Source organism: Platichthys flesus, chromosome 2 (assembly GCF_949316205.1).
Source record: "Platichthys flesus chromosome 2, fPlaFle2.1, whole genome shotgun sequence".
NCBI classification, from domain to species: Eukaryota; Metazoa; Chordata; class Actinopteri; order Pleuronectiformes; family Pleuronectidae; genus Platichthys; species Platichthys flesus.
Genome location: NC_084946.1, coordinates 18,893,080 through 18,912,737, shown reverse-complemented (window position 1 = coordinate 18,912,737; position 19,658 = coordinate 18,893,080). Strand labels below are relative to the sequence as shown.

Below are 19,658 nucleotides of genomic sequence, written 5' to 3'. Positions count from 1 at the left end.
CCCAAAATGTTGAACTATTACATTACTTTTACAGGATTTCTGAACCCTGTCGACTTTGAAGGGGGTGAAACTTGCACTTGAAGTTACCTTTGTGCATCGCTCTTCTCGTGAATATTGTAAATTATATCTCAGTTCACGACAAGTCAGCACTGTCTGTTTTGAAAAAATCTTTGTACTGTCATTACTGATTACTTTGGCAAGCTTAGGCACAAATGCCCATTTGTAGCACAGTATCAGACCTGTGTAAAATGATGGTCATGAGCAGGGTCATGGACCAATGCCATGTTGACTCATACACACCATTGACAAACATGGATTTGTTCCCCCAAATTACCCATTCACGCTGCAGTATGCGCCACACTCAGCGTATAGGTAAACTGATGTTTGTTTGGTTCATCAAACAAAGAATAAATTACTTTCAGTTTATTGTCCTTACATTATTAAACAGGATGGGAGTTGAAAGTGTCAACTGTGTGTGCTGTTTCAGTTATACTTATTATTTTCTAATATTTCTTGTGTGTTTATTTTGTCATATCTTTAAAAGCAGCTTCCTTCTGGGGATATACAATCTGATTTCTGTTTGCATGGTTTTGTATTGTTTGAGATGACGTGGACTGTAATTCAATAACCAATTTTATTCACCTTTTTGTTAGGCCTACTTCCCTTTCGTGCGCCTCCTGTACTTCTGCTTTAGTCAGTAGTTCATTGTGTATGCAGTTTATCTTGCCTGACACTGTCATTCATTAGAGTTGCATTTCACCAGAGTGAAATTAACTTTGATAGCATAGTGTACATTTTTTTAGACGTTTATCTTGCATCTGTTGCTTGTCCTTTCGTAATCACAGTCATTCATCATTTTTTATTTGAAAGGCTTCGTAGCTGGAAGAATTATCAACACAAGATATTCAATATTAAAGGCAGATACTGTAAGATATCATAGTTTCTGTGATTTCTAGTGATCTAATGGTTGAGGTTGATCGAATGATTTAATGTCCTGCAATGTGTCATCACAGATCACTAAACATCAACAGAGCGTGTGCTTTACAAAGTTGTAATTCCTCAATAGGCATCAGAGGGATAACCAAAATGTTTCCATGTTACTGACTTGAATATGTTATGCAATATATTTGCAATCTCTTGCTTTTTAACCACCGTGAGCTCATTTAGATTTAACTTTATTACAATTTGTGATATGTTTTAGTGTAAATTTAGTTTTTTTTATTAAATAAGTATTTATACATTAGTAAAGTAATGAAAGCTAGTCAGGCTACGGTTACTGTGGTGGCTCTGCGCTGGGATATGGGAGATTGCAGAAATTTGTATCTATGTCGTACTCGGTTTCAGAATCACTACACTCCTAAAAATATTAAGTACTGTCTTCTTTGATGGTAACATAAATTACTTATACTAACTTACTGCACTTACTGTGAAACATCAGACTGTGATAGTTTAAGGGATCCAATGAATTCAAATGTAACTTAACACATCCCTCAACAATACATCAGCATTTTCTGCTTTGGTTACTTTCTGAAAAACGATACTTCAGTCCACAAGACAGAAAGCCTGCAGAGCCCTGCCGCTGCACTTTCCCACAGTTTCATTTGTTGCTGCTTGACAATAGATTATTCAATGTAAAATAATATTTGCAATAAATTAAATAAGATGTGGGAACAGCATTATAACCTTAAGGGATATTTTTGCTGTAGCAAGTTGAAAAAACAGTATTTTCCTATCCTTAACCGTAGGGTAAAGTAAAGAATATGCTATACTTAACAATAGTGTTTAAATTGGATATGTGAATAAATACGGCTGTGTCCTAATTCATCTCCAATGCCCCTCCCCTTCGATAGGAAGTACCCTTTACTGGGAGTGTCCCCCTTCAAACGGAGCCCCAAGGGAGATGGCTGAAAAGATCTTCCCATAGGAATTGGGACAATACTCACTGTGTCATCAGCAGACAGTTTCATACTTACTTTTATGAGCATTTAACTGGCAGCAGTTACTAATCCTACATCACATAGAGAAATGTGACAACACAACCCTTAAATGGTAGGTGTTTGTTGTTTTTGCCAACTAACCTAATGACTTATCCAACAAATCACAGAACAGAACATCCTGTCAATGTTACATTCCATTGTATATTCACAAATCAGAATGATACCTTACGATGTAAAGTACCTTTAGATAATGCCTGTTATCAAATTACAAGAGACGCAACCACATCACATGGTGTACACTGCATCCAGGTCTGTGCGTGCAGGGCTCCCTGTGTGCACACCGCACATGACTTGAACCCAAGTTTTATTATAAAACATCTGTCTGGTCCTGGCCTGGCCTCGCATGTCCAGTCCCCGATGGATCCCTTCAGACTCAGGGCGAGGATCCACAGATGCTCAGCTGAGGATTCACCTGCAGTGAAATATTTCCAATGATAGGGTGCTCTAGTTCAGATAACTGCACACCTTCCTTTTATTTTCCCTTCCCCCGCTCTCTTCTCTGTTTAACAATATTTATTTAGACTTCAATTCGAGATTAAACAATTTTTTTAATTAAATTATGCAGCTTTAGCACGATACAGCTTTCACTGACCATGTCACTGCATTCCATGAATCCCTTGTTGTGTTATTTTCCGTCCACTTCAGACCTTCCAAATATAACAACTTCTTTTAGGGTTTGAGCTGGTGCAACACCGTCTTTAGATTTTCGTTTAATCATTCCGGGGTTTCTTAAATGTTTTTTCAGTTTTTGTGATTTCTGTGTGTGCACACGCCACTGCAGTCTCATGCCCTTCTATGGGTACTGGCAGGTGTTTACCTATGGTAATTATGAAAACAGGAACACGCTTTCAATTTACGAAGACATCGCATTCATCACTATAAGCACAAAGATGAGACCAATTCTGCAGTTTAAGAACGCAGTATGAATCTGACCTAGAGTTTTCGTAGCATATTGGTGAATGAGGCCCATTGAATTTATATGATTTATATAACAGGATAGTAAATTACAATCCAGTCCCATTGCAAAGAGTTTTTCCTTATCTTGGCTTAGATAAGATCTTTACCTTGATTATCAGTAACATAACAACTAATATGCTAAGAGAGTTGTTCACGTTCTCAAAAAGAAAATAGCTGAGCTGAAGCAATTCTTTGTAAAGACTATTCCAAGATTCCTCCTGAACGTTGTGCAGGTCTGATCTGACAGGTTTAGCCAGTTATTAAATCTAAGGAATCACTGACTACTTCCATCAGCACTGAGTTTAACGATTTGTAATGGGTTTATTCAATAAAAACACAAAGAATTATAGAAGCTTGTTTTTAGCTTAAGTGCATTGTGGTTGTCTACTCTTGTGATAAATATTATGAACAATTAATCAAGAAAACAAGGTTAGTCAGATTCATTTTCTTTTTCTTGTCACAGTAAAACATCTATACTTTCTCAATTTCAGTTGAAATTCAGTAGCTGATTGTTATAAGGTTATTACGTCGAAGCAGATTAGACTTTCTAGCACAACCACACCTACTTAGGATAAATAAAAAGGATACATTCTAAACTCAATTGTTGTATATAGAACAAATTCTTCTAAAGTTTTGACATGTGTTGGCATTATATTGAACTGTTGAAGTCAGCTTAATGCTGTTCATTGTATATCAATAACAGACTTAAAATATATATTCTAAAATGGCTACACAGACAAATTGATGTCTGTAATATTTATTACAGACATCAATTTTGCAATAGTGGCTTCTGGGAACGTGACTGATTATATGACGCAGTTAGTGACTTACTTGGCTAACATGATGAAGTTGATGTAATCTGCTGTGTTGTGTTTGAGTAATCCCTAGTTGTTACTCAGCTTGTTGCCTCATCGGGCATTCTTGAATAAAAGAGGGCTTGGCACGTGTATAATAACCAATTCTGGGAGCTTGATTGGACCACTTCAGAGTTAGCAGCTGAGACACAGCACACACTCAGTGATTTGCTGTCAGTGCTCTTTTGGCTGTGGGAACGTTGATAACTCCCGTCAAGAACTTGTTAATTGAGATGTTTCAAAAACAATTTCTCATTAAGTGTTAAATCTGCATTTTATCCCTGGAGGACAAAAAAAATGTGAGTGTTGAACGGAGAATAAATTTGACCAGCCATTTCTCCCTCTGAGCCTGCCTAAATACTCTCTGCGCTCCATTCTAAAAACTAAATTAAAGTTGAGAGAGAAAGACGATGGTTTTTTTTCTCCCTTTTTTGTGGCGGTGACAGTGACGGAACCCCATTTTCCTACAGCTAGATCAAAGTTGCTCTGTGTGGGGGATCGCAGTCTGTTTCTATTGGCCTTGCAATCACCGAGCCTGAACTCTTAGACCTCTTCGATGCAGAATCTGTTGGTACTTCAGCTCTCTGCCGGGACCGATGCCAGCATGCTTGTGCCCTTCACACTCTCCCCTGCTGCTCCATCTCCCTTGGCTTTTCCTCTAATCTTCCCTGCCTTCTCAGTACTCCTCTGCCTTGCCCAAGACCCGTTGGTGAACATACTCAGACAGTCCCTCTTGACGCGGCAGCAGAATGGGGCTTGTCTCTGCTCTGACTGTCCCACAGTCCTGGCAGGGTAATGAAGGCAGCAGGAGTGCCGCCTTACCACCCTGCTGTGTTGTGCTTCATCATGCCTGCTGCAGCTCAAGGTTCTCTAATTAAGACACTGACTGGGCCCTGCAGATTATGTAGCAGCTGGATCATTAGCATGGAAGGTCAAAAGGCATGTGTCTCTGTGTAACGGGCGGAGCGCCTTTCATCAACCTTTGCCTCTGTCAGCTCACCCCCCAGAGGCCACTGGAAGGCTCCGCCTGCTTCTTCCTCCATGTTAGCCCCATTAATACTGAATGTTGGTGTCAGAGGAAACATTTCCATCAAGATCCACCAACTTACACAACACTGAGCTGTCTGTTTACTAGGTACACAAGCTACATCTAATGCAATCCAGTACACCGACACCGTCAGATAAAGAGTGATTTAAATCCATACTCATTTTGTTGGCTGTAAACAGGGCTGGGTAATATGACTCCAAATCAATATCACAATTAATTCAAACGTTACCTTGATTACAATTAATGAAAGATTATTTTATGCCATGGCTGCAGCTAACGTCTGCATTACCATTTGAGAACTCATCAAGCAATGTGTTCAAATATCTTGGACAGAAAGTTCCCTATACTGTGCTCAGAAAATATCAAACCAGAACTACTATAAGATAATAGGTACAATATTTCATTCCTTAATGTAGATATTTGAGTGCAATTATGTAGGTAAATATTTAATCAATTTGATCTATTTCAATACAAATATATATATAGATTGAAAATTACTGCCATTTGCTGCATGTGAGTCACCTTTACCTCAGTCACAGGGTGGAGAAGAGTTACCTTCTGTTTGACTGCTTTGTCTTTACGGGGATGAGAACTCCTCTCAAACTTGACTGACTCACCTGTCGACAGTCAGCGAGGCTGCTCATCTCTCAGTTCGCTCATGGCTACGGAGGTTGGGAGACTTTCTTTGAAGCCTTCAGTGTTTTCATCAAGGCCTCCAGCTACGAGAACAAACATGGTGCAAGTAATAATAATGAAAGAATGGAAAAAGCACAGAGGAAGGTAAATAAGCAGCTCTTACCTGAATTGGACATTCATTTAATTGATTTAATTAGATTAAATAAACTGTGCCAAAAAGGTGAACACCAGTTTTGCGTGCTTGTCATTGAATTAGAGTAGTTGTTTCTAGTCAGTTAGGCAGTAAGTACACAGTTCACAGTGGGTATATGGTGGTATTGTAAAAACATCCTTAAAAACTTTGTGAACCACCCCTGCAGCTGATCTGCTTCCGTATTGTCCAGCTTCATGCTTATTTATAATTGTGACTTTTTTCCAAAACATTCACAATTTTTCTTGACTACATTCGTATAAATATACTGCTTTAATTTCTTGGTCCCTCCCGTATACTTTATATTAAGTCATGCCTTATATAAATCGTGCTTTCTTCATATAAGTGGATGCGACCAAGCTAAAAAGTCAGTGTAAATTAAATACATTGTCAAAGATTGTTTCAGTCATTTGAGGTAGATTTTGCCCTGATGGTTTTTCAAGTGCTCCACAAAGTTAATGAGTTATGTCATAAAAATGGGGTGAATATCACGATCGACGGCTTAAACGGATTTACAATCTGACGTTAAATGAACAAGTTGGCAGAGTTCATATCCAGGATATTTTGACTTATTTTCTGGATAGTGGAGGAAGTTGAGACACATCAGTCATTTTTATATACATTTATAATATCTCCCAAAAAGTAGTATATTTGGCCTTAGTTTGTGGAAAGTATGATAATTCGAAATATGCTGATCATACAGATGAACAGCGCAAGAGTGGATCCTGCTTCAAGAGAAGCTCAATTAGACCTGAGAGTTAACTTTGTTTTTGTAAAAACTAAGGAAAAAGCCTTCGATACTCAAAGGAACTAAGTAAATTTGAATGCAAATATGTTTTCCTGAAAAGATCTTGGATTTATAACTTTGCAGCATCCTATGAAAACCAACACCGATTATACAGGAATGTTTTAGACCAAGTCTCCTCTCCATTATTGATCTCCCCCTGTCGGATTTGGTTTTCTCCTTCTCAGAATACTGTCTGGATGCCTGTCTGAAAGATGCCATCATCATCTGGCTCTGTCCATCTACAGTGATAGCAGATATTGAATTGGCTGCTGGGTATTAGCTATCCCCCACTGTGAGAGATCTTTGAAAAGGACAACCACAAACTGTTTTTGACCATTTGCCACCAATTCAGCCTGCCCAATTTAGGAATTTCTCACTATTCCTGAAACTCATCATACGGAGAACAGGGGCTCTTTCATTTTTTTTATTCCTTCCTTTTTGTAGATTTAAAACAAATTTCAGATCTTAAAAACTCTTTGTAAACTGTCTATTTAATTAAGATTTAATATTTTAATAGATTTAGTATTTTTAATTACCTTACTTTAATTAAAACTTCAATATTCAGCCATTGAAATTAAGGTTTTGGAAAAACTGAGTATGCTCTCATTAGTTTAAATTGTGCAATGAACACAATTACTGGTTTTGAAAGACATAGTATTTGACCTATTGACTGCTGTCAAGACTGTATGTATTCCCAGCCCTCTCAACCGCACACAGACACACACATGCACACACAAGCACACATGTGTGAGCATGCTTAGTCAAGAGAAAAATCCCACAACTTGGTGAGGATTCCTCAGTCTCCCGCCTCTTCGGGTTTTTTTCCCCTCGGCCAGACTGCAGTGTCATCCAGCTCAGGATTCTTTTATCCCTCACACATGCCCTGGTTCACCTACATTTGTAACTTTAGGCTTTACGCTGCCCCTCTATTTTAAGATAGTGAGAGTAGTGTGCCACAAGGGACAGAGAGACGAGCTGTTGCCGGCTGCACTCTGCACAGCACGGTCGACACGCACAGGGCCGAGGACTATTTGCAAGACGACACTGCCTGGCTTGTTTACGGCAGAGGCTCCGTTTGGGGGAGGAAGAGGAGGAGGCAAAAGAGCTGGCAGACAGGGAAGAAAAGAGAGGGGGTTTACTACCCTCAAGAGAGTCGGAATTCCTCCTGAGCCATTCCCCCATTTGGCTGGCAGTTGTGAAAACAATTGCCTGGCATTTACTCTCTCTGTGCAGATGGAGTCCCAGCTATGAGTCAGCTTTGCGAGCAGCAAGTGATGGAGAAAGTGGTGGGCTTGTGATCTGCACAGAGAATATAAGCATATTATGCAGAGGCATAGGGTTTTGATTTTGGAAAAACTGTTCTGAGCCGCATTTCTTTTCGTTCACTGCAGTATTGCTGACATGTATATCTTATATTTATCTTTTATTTTCAATATTAAGTTGCTGCCTGTAACAAAGAGTATTTGACTAATAAATATATTTCTGTGCCCTCTTTCTCTAGAGTTGACCTACAGAAGATAATATGCTGATGTCCTGAGCTGAGGGCGCCCTGACTTCATCCTCAACCTGTCTCTTGCCTCAGTTTGTTTCACCAAACGGGATCAACTCTGCATCATTCAGCGAACACCAACCACCACCACCTCCACCTTTTCCCCATCCCCTCCTGCCCAGCCTGCCACCACCATGACGTCGGAGCTGGAGAGTAGCCTGACCTCCATGGATTGGCTTCCTCAGCTGACCATGCAGGCGGCCATCCGCAAGGCAGATGCTCAAAATGCCCACGGGCCAGGCATGGGCAAGAAAAGTGCCCTACTGGATCCTAACACCACGTTGGACCAGGAGGAGGTGCAGCAGCACAAGGACGGCAAGCCGCCATATAGCTATGCCAGTCTTATCACGTTTGCTATCAACAGCTCGCCAAAGAAGAAGATGACTCTGAGCGAGATCTACCAGTGGATCTGTGATAACTTTCCCTACTACAGGGAGGCAGGCAGTGGCTGGAAGGTAAGAGAGACATTTAAGAAATGCATCTGCCCTTTATTAATTGCATAGGGAAATACAAAGGTTTATTAAGATGCCATCCTCATGATGATAATAATTAAATTGTACCAGTGCTTAAAAGTCAGTGCTGTTTAATGTTAAAATAGAATGACCTTTTGACTTCTGCCACTTTATTCACTCGTGGAGATTTTTTTCACTTTGTACTGATCAGTTGACAGGATTTGCAGAAGAGTTGAAATTGATATTCCTTGACTTAAATGATTGTTTTGTGGTTGCTGGGCATCTTAAACAAAGTGAGATGCCATTGGTAATCACCGTTGTCACTTGTGAGAAAGCTTAGAGAGAAACTATGAGTACGGCAAATCACACAAAGTGCCTCACTCCTTCGAATGAAAAATGGTGCAGCCCCGAGAGAACCATATGAAGTGTAAAACCCTGGATTAATATTCAGAGAAGTGGCCCCTATCTGTGCGAACACAGACTAAATAGCCCATTCATGGGTGGTATTATTCATTGCAGATGCCTTGATAGGGGAAGGCCATTATGCAGAGGGAGAGAGCCAGTGCTGTGTCATCATCTCAAGGAGCCCATGATATACAGAGATGAAGCTATGCTGATTGCCTTTTAAAGGGCCCAGATGGAAATTGATATTAGAATGAGTTTTCCAATCAGTCGACGTTTATTGGAAATAGAATCTAAGCCACTGCTTTATTGCAGTCAGACAAGATGTATGAAGTCCATTTCCTGGGGCGACAAGATCTGGCATGTGTGCAGGCTCTGTGGAGGTGTGTGTTTATGTGCGCGTGCGTGTTTGTGTGTAGGTGAGGGAGAAAAGAGACAACACATGTTATTATAAATGGAATGATTTTAGCTTTTGTGTGAAGGCCTTTTGTAGGGAAATTATTTGTGTTATTTTGCCACCTTTGTTTACCCTTTTACCTTCAACATTTCTTCATCGGCAACACAGTAGCATACTTGCTGTTAGTCTTTGTGTACTCCTGCATTTTGACTAAGCTCTACATTTTGTACACCGCCTACCATCAAATTTACAGCGATATTAAGATGTTAATAAACTGTTCCTGGTATCCAGAGACGAGCTATGAGTAAATCATTATTTAGGTGTTTTAAAGTGGACTTGATGAACTCTTACGCATATCCGCTGACTTAATTGCTCAAAAATACGAGGGTGTGGCTGACTAACCCTCTTGAAATCACATCAGATAAGACACAACGTTCAGCTGATACTTGAATTCATAGGGCTACACTTTTCATACATTGCAGAGTGGGTAGCCTCAGTGGGATCAGGCTGCTGCTGCTGGCAGGGTTGACACTTTGCTCTACCCTACGTATCGCGGCTTATATCATGTGAGATGCTTGAAATTACTATATCGTGTCCTTAGAGTATAAATTGTCACGTGAATTTTTAAGCAACGTGCGTGCGTGCGTGCGTGCGTGCGTGCGTGCGTGTTGAACTGTGGTCACGGCACAAAGAACTACATGATATAATAACTCACTAAAACTTGGCTAATGAGTGGCTGTTAATGTGAATGTAGCTCTTCAGTTGCGTGTGACTTGTTTTTAAATAAGGCGCCGCTTTGTATCAGGATTCATTCTGCAGCAGAGTCTGCATGGGTTTTAATTAAGGTTAGTTCAGATCGGCAGTGATGGAACTTGACACACAAGAATGCGTTGATTCCTCCTTCTTTATTTTTGCAGTCTAGACAATGACACAGCCTCTTTTTCCACTCAAGGTTATGACATGCATTGAACTTTAGGCATCGGTGCGTAAATAGCCATGAAAGTTAGTGTCCTCTCTTTTTCTTTGCATCATGCAAGATGCAACACTAGCAAGACCGAGAAGTTTCTATTTTGTTGGTTTCAGGCGCATTTGTTTAGAAGGGGTGTAACAAACAAATGGTTTCAGTTGTGTTAGGCCTTAACTGACCAAAGCAAATTCCAATATTGGAAGTCAGTGTGCAATCAGGAAAGATGTTCTCTTTGAATTCAAAGCATTACATCCATAAAGGAAGAGGGATTGTGTTTATTGAAAATTTTCCCCAAGTTGAGGCAAAAAGCCAAATTTTAATGCAGGCTTGCAATTTCAGTCAGAGTATTTCCAAAGGTTTCATCATATGTAATATTACATAAGCATGGGTTTGAAGATCTGGTATAAAGTGTTAATTATAATAATTCAAAGTTTCCTCTTTGCTTTAAATTCTGTTCACTTTATGTAATGAGCATATTCAATTATTAATGTTAATGCTGCTTTCCAGTAAGTTTTATGAATAAAAAATGCACTGTGTTTAATCATCAATTACTTTTGGCAAGGCTCTTATGTTTTTCAATGTTTCTGACGCTATAAACTTTGGTGGACATTCATTAGTCAGAAGATTCAATAACAGAGTTTATAAAATGTCATTTAAAATATCATTTGAGTTTACCTCGGAGATAGACTAAAAAGAAATATGAGTTTGAATTGATGAGGCTTTCTTTTCATTCTCAAGTGTAGCTGATGTAGTTTTGCTTAACTGGAATGGTGTCTCTGGTAAAAGGGCAAGTTAAGGAATTAGTCAGCATTGGTGGAGACTGACGCACTTCAAGTACTTTCTAATTTAGTTGCTTGCACTGATACAGTGAACAGATTATGGCCTAATTGGTGGCAGCAACTCTAGAAAATACCCTTCGCATTCAAAACCTAGTGAAACCACATCACTCTAGCCAGGATGCACAGGAAACGCAGAAAAAAACTGTTTAAAGATGTGCTCATAGGTTGGAGCCTGCGTCACAATTTTTTTCACATTTCTTGTTAATGGGTGGTTTTCCCTGTCATTTAATTTTCTGAGAATCTAAACTGCTGAAATATTGTGTACAGAGTGTGTGTGTGTGTGTGTGTGTGTATGTGAATATATAAAGTCTTCTTACTGCATGAGGGACATTTTAATGAAATCCAAGAGTGCTTCGTTTTCAGAGGCATTTGAATGAGCCCCAGTTCACTTAAGTTTGTTCCTAATGTTTTTGTGATTGGAGAATTTTCCTAAACTGAAACACAAATTATATCTTCTTTAGAGCCTGAGCGAAAGCCTGAGTGAAAGCCTGGGAAAAGTTTCTCTCCTGATCATGAGGAGGTCAACAGGAGCGTGTACAGTTGTGAGGGTTTATTGCCTTTAAAACCCTCAATTATATGTTGTTATAGGTAGGATATCGTCTAATTGAAATTTTATAATTTTGTAATATGCATGCAGTAGTAATGTTCCTGCTGCACTGTGACTATTACTTTTATATGTATCCACCTTTAAATTCAACCGAGTATGCATGTTTCTGTGTAATTAGTTAGAAGCAAATATGCCTGGGTGGGGTGAATGTAGGTCGAATGTAGTCATCGTTTCTCTGTTCCCCTGGAGATATCAGTCACAGGAATTTGGGACTCAACGCACGCATGCGTCTGCTCTGTATGATAATGCAAGCTGTGCGGGCGAGATGAGACTGAGCTAATCCGGGCGCCAGCAACTCATTTAATCATCTCAATAGAACTCCATTAGCCTGCGCTTTTAAGAAATATCAATAAGTGCTGTCAATGAAAACATAATTCATCAAGGTCAAAAATGTGAATGCCGCCTTCGAGAGTGCAGAATATGTGCTTGGCATCTATGAGCAAGCAATTAGGTGGTGCTTTTCTTCACGCCCTCTCCAGCTCTTTGAGGTACTTTTGATTCATTTTTTGTGGGCTTGTCTAAGCAGTCTTGTGTACGATTCAGCTCATATACTGCAGCTTCCCAGTCCTTCTGTTCTGTGCATAGCAAGCATGGCTTTTTGAAGATCTGCCAGATTGCTTTAGGATATTTCACATACTTGGATTCCAAAACATATTTCCAAGAAATGTATAGACTTTTGCTGACAGTTGGTTTCTGTCATGCAGTATCTGCTTCAGATGTTGCTGTGTCCTATCTGTCATATTTCATACCTGTTGCTCAGTCTCTCCCATTTCAAAGCCATTATAGTTGACGTAGGCTGGCCGATCTTACTCCCTGGAGAGTAAAAGGCAAATGGGAGTAGTCTCCTTTTACTTCAAGGTCATGAGGAAATGCTTTTCTCCCTGTAAGAGGAGACTAGTCATTCTCTACAGCCTTTTAACTATGAGTCAAATTCAGTTTTAGGAATCCATTACATAAATGTTGGAATCTGGTCTTGCAGGCTTTGTTAATGAATTCAAAGAAAGTAATTAAAGTAAATGAATGGAAATGGCCGCTAAACATCGTTTTCAGATCTATTGCCACAATTTCTCGAATCTGCTCTGACTCTTCACGGATGCCCTGTTGCGTGTCATGAAATGTAAATCAGCGATCTCTCACCTCTGCGTCAACATTGTGTGTTACAATTGTTGCACAGATGACTGGCAGATGTAAAGGCTTCAAGGCACATAAGCCAACCGCTGCAGGGGAGAGGGTATTCCCCTTGTCGCACTCTATCTGCGTTCATCATGATGGGCAGTGAGGGAGAGGACGAGTGGATCAGCTACTGGAAACTAGTTATGTGAACACAATTGATAACTTAAACTAAAAATGTATGTGTGTGCTACAAATTGAAATAATTTGGTAAACTATATTTATCAGTTTATGGAATTGATGGTAAAAAGTAAATGGAACATTAAATAAATAAAAACAAATATATTACCTTAAATATAATATAATACCTCAAATTGCATTTCATCTCTTAGGTGTTGCTGCAATAATACCTCCATACTGAATGAACTAATTCAAGCAAACGGCCTTGTTAATTCATCTGCAAAGATGTCTTATCGTTTGACTGTCAGTTATTCTCCCAATGCTTCAGCTCTGATCACGCTGAAAATGATAGACTTTGTAAGTGCTTACTTCAGCTCGGCAAAACACGGAGTGACAGTGTTTTGTTTTTTGGGGGAATATTTTCACCTGAGGGAAGGAACAGTATTGAATAGAGAGACTCCGCATACACAAATGTTGACCTCCATGCTCCTCTGAAACTTTCTCCCAGCTCCTCTTAGGCTCACTCCAGGCAAAGTGTGTAAATTCCCCACTGCATTTCTTCCAGGTGAAGAATGCCAAAGAAAATCTGGAGCAATTCTCAACCAGTTTAAAAATGCTTGAAATGTTTGCTCTTGAACTTGAACTGTTGAGGAGATTGTTGCTTCTGGCACGATTTTTTTTATTTTTTTTCTCTTGCACACCTGAGAACAGGAAAAGAAAATTAGCTGGGAGAAAATGTAGGCTACTGTTGATTACCAAACAAACATCTCCCACTGCATCTTCACTTAGGCCCATAGCTCTTACATGATCTTGTTAACAGGAAAATGTAGCTTTGGTGTGTAAATCGTCCAATGTGCAGAGATGGGGCGCAGAGCTCCCTTCTGCAGGGGCCCTGGACCTTCCTTTGATCTCATTATAAAATGCAAATACACAGAACCCTAAACAGATCAAAGGTTCAACTTCCAATTGGATCTGAAGCTTAATAATAGCAGCCTGAAGCAGTTTCCTATTTTTTAAGAAGCACTTTGGGTAGCTACTGGTCCTCCAGGACATTATTTACTCTGGAGATAATGTTCCTGCTTCTGACTAGTGACTAGCCACATCACAGAAAAAAACCTGCTCCTGTTGCTTATTTAAATAATATCGGTCAGCTATGAGCATTTGCACTTATGCTTCTTCCCCCTATCTCCTACCTCAAGCTTACGGTTGCAGGGCTTGAAATCTGAAAGTGTAAAATTGCTTTGGTGCTGGACTCTGTGATACCTTCATCTACTCTCTTAACCTGTGCCACCATTACACCGTAAAGAAAGCATTTACAAAAGCAGGCAGTTTGCTGATATAAAAAAAATGTCAGGAGCTACAGCACATGAGTTTGGCTGTTGCTCTTTTAACCTATTTAACTCCATAATTCTAAAATGATCCTAAGTTCATACATTACTATTTTCCAGTCTAGTGTCATATGAACCTTGGTTTGACGAGCGATCAAGTGATAAAGTGGCATTTTTTTGAACTTTTCTTTCATCCTTTATTTTTTATAAATTGTAGAGACAGCGAAAGAGAGTGTGCTTGCTTGGCGCTGACTTTGTCAGGTGGTGGGAGGGGCAGTGATTCACTCGGCAGCCAGTTTGATCCTGCTGTGAGGCGGGTTCCCATGTCAGGAAGCTCCAGCCTGGCCACCCGCCCACCAGCCTCACCTTGCACCCGCCTACCGGCGCCCCACCGCTCACGCTCTGGCCCTTAGAGTGGGTGGGGAGAGCAGGCTGGCAGGCCTTGGCACGGATACATTTTGGCAGAAGCTGCTGTCCCCACACTGAGTGAAGTGCTGACTGCAGTGCAGAACATAAAAGGCTGGAGGCTTCTATCACTTCCCCTTGTGGCCCGCAGGCCTGTGTAGAGATGTTGGCTTCAGTTTTACTTGAGAATGTAGCTGTCTATTTGCCAGGCATGGCAATGGCCTTTCAATTCATCCCCTATATGTCTTCTGTTCAATTTAAACAGTCATCAACCCTTAACAGCTCCCTCCCAACTGCTTCTTTTCCCTTCAATGTGATGCATCAGCCAGCTGTAAAAGCTTTTGACCATGGTTATCAATTGATTCAGTGAGCTTCCTCCTCTGCGATAATGAGATCTGTTAAAGTCAATATCTGACTCACAGACTGGGTTATAACACTTGTGTCATTGTATTTTTTTTCTTCTTTCGAAGAATCATTTATAAAACAGATAAAATTGGACTATGATTGGCAGCAAATACCCAGTCACTGCATTGAAATCACATTTAAGGAGGCTCTTGAGTTGGAAATTTTGGAGAAGTCAAATACGTATGATCACTGTCCGTGCAGTCAGGATTGTTGGGCAGCTAGTTTCCACCTGTTAGTTAAGTCTTGGGCTTTTAACCAGTTAAATGGAGTTTGGATATGACAGCTAGAGAGTTAACTGAAGTTAGTCAAGTGGCATTAGTGAGACCCAAAATAATGATGGAAACGGTAGGATCTGCATTACTATGTCTTTTCCAGAGCTGTGAATTTATGCGGTGACTGAGATCATCACCTCCAGTTGGCTGCGGCCCGTGCTTTGTCACAGATCTGCAGCGCAGTCAGGCAAGAAAGTCAAACTCCTCTGTCACAGTTACAGTTATAAACTGCAAGGAATTTGAAGCACTATTCCGAACAGCTCATAACTGGAAAAATCATTAACTGGCTCAAACAGTCTTCAGAGGGGAAGATGAAGGGGCACGGAGAGCTGCACAGAAACTCTTCAGTCATTGTTTCATGGATAGAAAGATTTAATACCGAAATAGCACTTTGCTATTGCCAATTTGTCCTCTATAGCTTTTTTACTTGGTTTGCTGTCACCTTTGTGTGACTTCACTTTGCAATATGTACATAAAGTATAGTTCAATATATGTATGTAAATAATTTATATATATTCTCAGCCATATTTAACATTTAATGTTGCTGCCCCGTAATGAATTCTTTGAAGATGAATCAGTTGCTTTTTCATTTGTTTTGAAACTGTCGCTTCTTGCAGTATGTTTTGGATAAGAATTAAAATTAGCCCGTTTTCTGAACGAAAAATAACAGGTATATTTTTTGGAGAAAAGAAGAATTTCAGCTTTAGATCAAATTTAACTTATTATACATACTGATAAAAACCTTCATCACCATCATAAATATCATAAAAATGTAATTGAGCATGTTAAGGAACTATGGTATAAGGCATATTACTTATAACACCATTGTAAAGGTGACCTGTTCAGCCGGTCATATGAAATCATTTTCTTTATTTACATCGCACCCATCAGATAAATCAAATACAATTCAAAGGCCTTTAGACATGATTAGTAAAATAGAGTTTGACTGATTATTAATTGAAGTTAAACAGTCACATTAAGAGACTAATGCTTTCAAAGGCAATCAATAATAGAAAAGACAATAACAAAAGTTAAGATGGTAAAGGATATATCACAATTAAAAAAACAAGCAGTAAATACAGAAATTAAGGCTAACGACATACTACATGGAATACAATTTATAAAATGTATAGAAATGGCGTGTTCAACAAATAGAGGCTATTAAGACACTACAATGGCTAGTTCTTTTTTAACTGTAATTTAATGAATTTTATAGCTAAAGAATGAAGCCCTCTGTTCTGGTGAGAAAAGTCTTTGCTATGATTTTGGAATTATTGGACTTCGACCTTGTGCATTGTTTTTCTCTTCTTCCCTCATCATGTGCGCACACTTATATCAATGATGCAATAATACAACTAGTGTTCTTAATGCCAACTTCTGTGTTTTGCTTAAGCTATTGTTACCGTACAGTACCTAACACAGTCACAACATCTGGATGCTTTGGTTTAGCTAATAAGAATCAATGCAATGTCAGACTGATTAATGGAGGAGGAGTATGATGGCCATTTGGTATCGATATCAGGCTACCATTATTTACATTACGAATGCAGATGGTGCCTTTTAACATAGCCTCTTGTATGTGCAATTGTTTTTTACCCTGAAAAGGAGGAGGAGAAAGGAGAAGAGTGCGCTGATGAATTTTACATGCTATAAATAGAGCACAGCCCTTGGAATCTGCCTTTAACACAGAATCTGCCCTGTTGAATTCATCGAAGCTGTGTTTGAGTGGCTCGTGCTGCCTCTGCCCCCATCTATGTCATAAAATCTAATTTCGCAACTTTTTCAAGTAAACAAGGTGTAGTTTGATTTTTACAAATGTCATTTAGTCTGAGAGTGATTGTTGTTATTTTTTTTTCATTACTGTTGGTCTTTTTTTAAATGTAATTAATAATATTCATAATAAAGGTAGCCTGCTCTCCCTGAAGAACGGTTGCCTCCTGTGAAGCTTGCAGCTAATTTATCCGCCTGTACTGTAGCGTACAGGCAGCGTTTCCTTTTTGGAAATGAAAGGGAAAGAGGCAGCAGGATTAATTAGCAGGGGCTGAAGAAAGATCTCTTAAAAACAGTCTACAGCAACCTAAGACTGCAGATATGGTCAGAGGTCTGTAGCCTGACTGCTTTAAACCCTCCACTGAACATCCACTTAGAGTGACTGGGAGCTCAGCCGTGCTGCTCTACATCATCACTGTAGGGCATTTACATCTGATAGGAATATTAAAAGTAGTAGCCTGTTCCTTATGAATGGCATGTTGATAAAATCTTCATGGCAAGTAATTATCGTGGGAATATGTCTGGCGAGTGTTCCGTTTTTTCCCCTTTATTTAAATCCACCCTACCTCTTCTTTGGCAACAATTTAACCCCCGTCATCTTCTGTGTCAATCTCCCGCAGCCAATGGCTTCACTCTGCCCTTCACAATCCCTGCTTTTTTTGGAATCAAAGTTGAGCAGCCGACTCTGCTTCCTGGCATTAAATGCTGCTTACTGATAAAGATGTCACTGTCGCGTGGAGATGTAGGAAAAGATTGTTTTTTTCTGTCCTCTGCCTTGTCGGTGAAGTAGGATGCCTGTCTCTTATCCCAGAGAGATATTTGATCATCCTGCTGGTGCGTCCTCAGTTGGGTCAGCGGTCTGCGAAAGGGGGACAGTGACACAGCTGTGGCAGCCGAGTGGAACCAGTGATGGATGACATGCCAGAATGGGCCCCGCTCTCTTGCCGGGCGCCTGTATTGAGAGACACAGCTCCTTCATCTTGCATTTAGCATCAGCGGGGCTAATCGTAGGTCACTCTGGCCACAGATGTGACATGTGAATATCGCTCCTGTAATTGCTCATTTGTCAAAGTCAAATTCTCAGAGAGCAGGTTCTCATAGCCCCAATATTGAATGATATTTGCTATAATTGATTAAATTAAAAAAAGACTTAAATTAAATTTGCAAAAGGTGTTCTGTAAGCACTTCTTAATTGCCTTTTCCGGAATCCCTTTAAGACTTAAATGTCTTAAAACTACTGGACCTATGTGATATGTTCTTCTGACTGTTTCCAACATGGTTCAAACCCAGAGAAATCCCCAATTTCATTCAAGGTGATCATGGGACATTTCTTTTTAGTCACCTTTTAACAGTGTCTTACCTGCCATAACCTCTCTATGCAAGTTAAATATGACAAAAAACAACAACAACAATGCTATCCAGTTAGCTGTTTTTTTCCTTCCACTGTTAGTAATGGTAATTCTTAATGAGTCACGATTATTCATTATCGTTTGCTGTGTAATGTAAAAAACGACTTAAATACATTATATCATCCATGAACATGATTTGAACCTGAATCAGGTAGATTTTCATGGCAAATGGTGGTGAAGTCAACAACTCCAATGATCCCATGCTCCTTTAAGACAAAATCTTGTTATTGTTTAATGGAGAGATCCCTAGTGGCCGAATATTGTACGTTAAAGAAGTTTGCTGTCATTGCTCATATCAGAGGGGTTTTCAGCCAAAGCAAAAAACTGTCCCCCACACTAAACAGCAGACGAATAGTTTTTTTTTGTGATTAGCTGGTCAGAGTGGAGTATTATGATTTGAAACAGGCTCAGCACAATGTTTTTTTTCCTTAGGTTGAGAACACAAGGCTAAAAGGACAGTGGATTTTTTCATTACTCTATACATTCACCAAGCGTACAGAAACAAAACTCCAAATAAATGCCTCTGTTCTACAGTTTGTTACCACTGCCTCAAAGAAGCCAAATAAATCATACATTTTACTAGCAGACCGATCAGTTTGCAGTGATCGGTCTCTAAAAATCCTCCCTACACAACAAAAGGTAAACATCACACTGTCAATCACTTAATGAACATTTCAGTCTTGAGCCATTCATCAAGCAAAATTAATTCATAAAACATAGGTTAAAACAGTTACTCAGCCTTGGGCTGCTTACAAATTATATTTTGAGGGATAAGGATGATAAGTGTAAATTATATTCAACAATTTTATTGTGTGTGTGTGTGTGTGTGTGTGTGTGTGTGTGTGTGTGTGTGTGTGTGTGTGTGTGTGTGTGTGTGTGTGTGTGTGTGTGTGTGTGTGTGTGTGTGTGTGTGTGTGTGTGTGTGTGTGTGTGTGTGTGTGTGTGTGTGTGTGTGTGTGTGTGTGTGTGTGTGTGTGTGTGTGTGTGTGTGTGTGTGTGTGTGTGTGTGTGTGTGTGATTATATCCAAGCCCTGGCTCTAAGCCCTTCTGCCTGTGCTTCACAAGCCGCAAGGCCACAGCCTCTCCCCACCAGTTAA

The 19,658-nt window shown here is 39.8% G+C and overlaps 1 protein-coding gene across 1 annotated transcript in view; it reads left to right on the top strand.

Moving 5' to 3' along the window:
- Positions 1-19,658, top strand: part of foxj3 (forkhead box J3) — a 78,702-nt gene that overhangs the window by 25,912 nt on the left and 33,132 nt on the right. The window contains exon 2 of the mRNA XM_062404380.1: positions 7,971-8,473. Within this exon, the coding sequence (XP_062260364.1) occupies positions 8,153-8,473 (321 nt within the window). The 5' untranslated portion in view covers positions 7,971-8,152. The remainder of the gene's footprint in view (positions 1-7,970; positions 8,474-19,658) is intronic.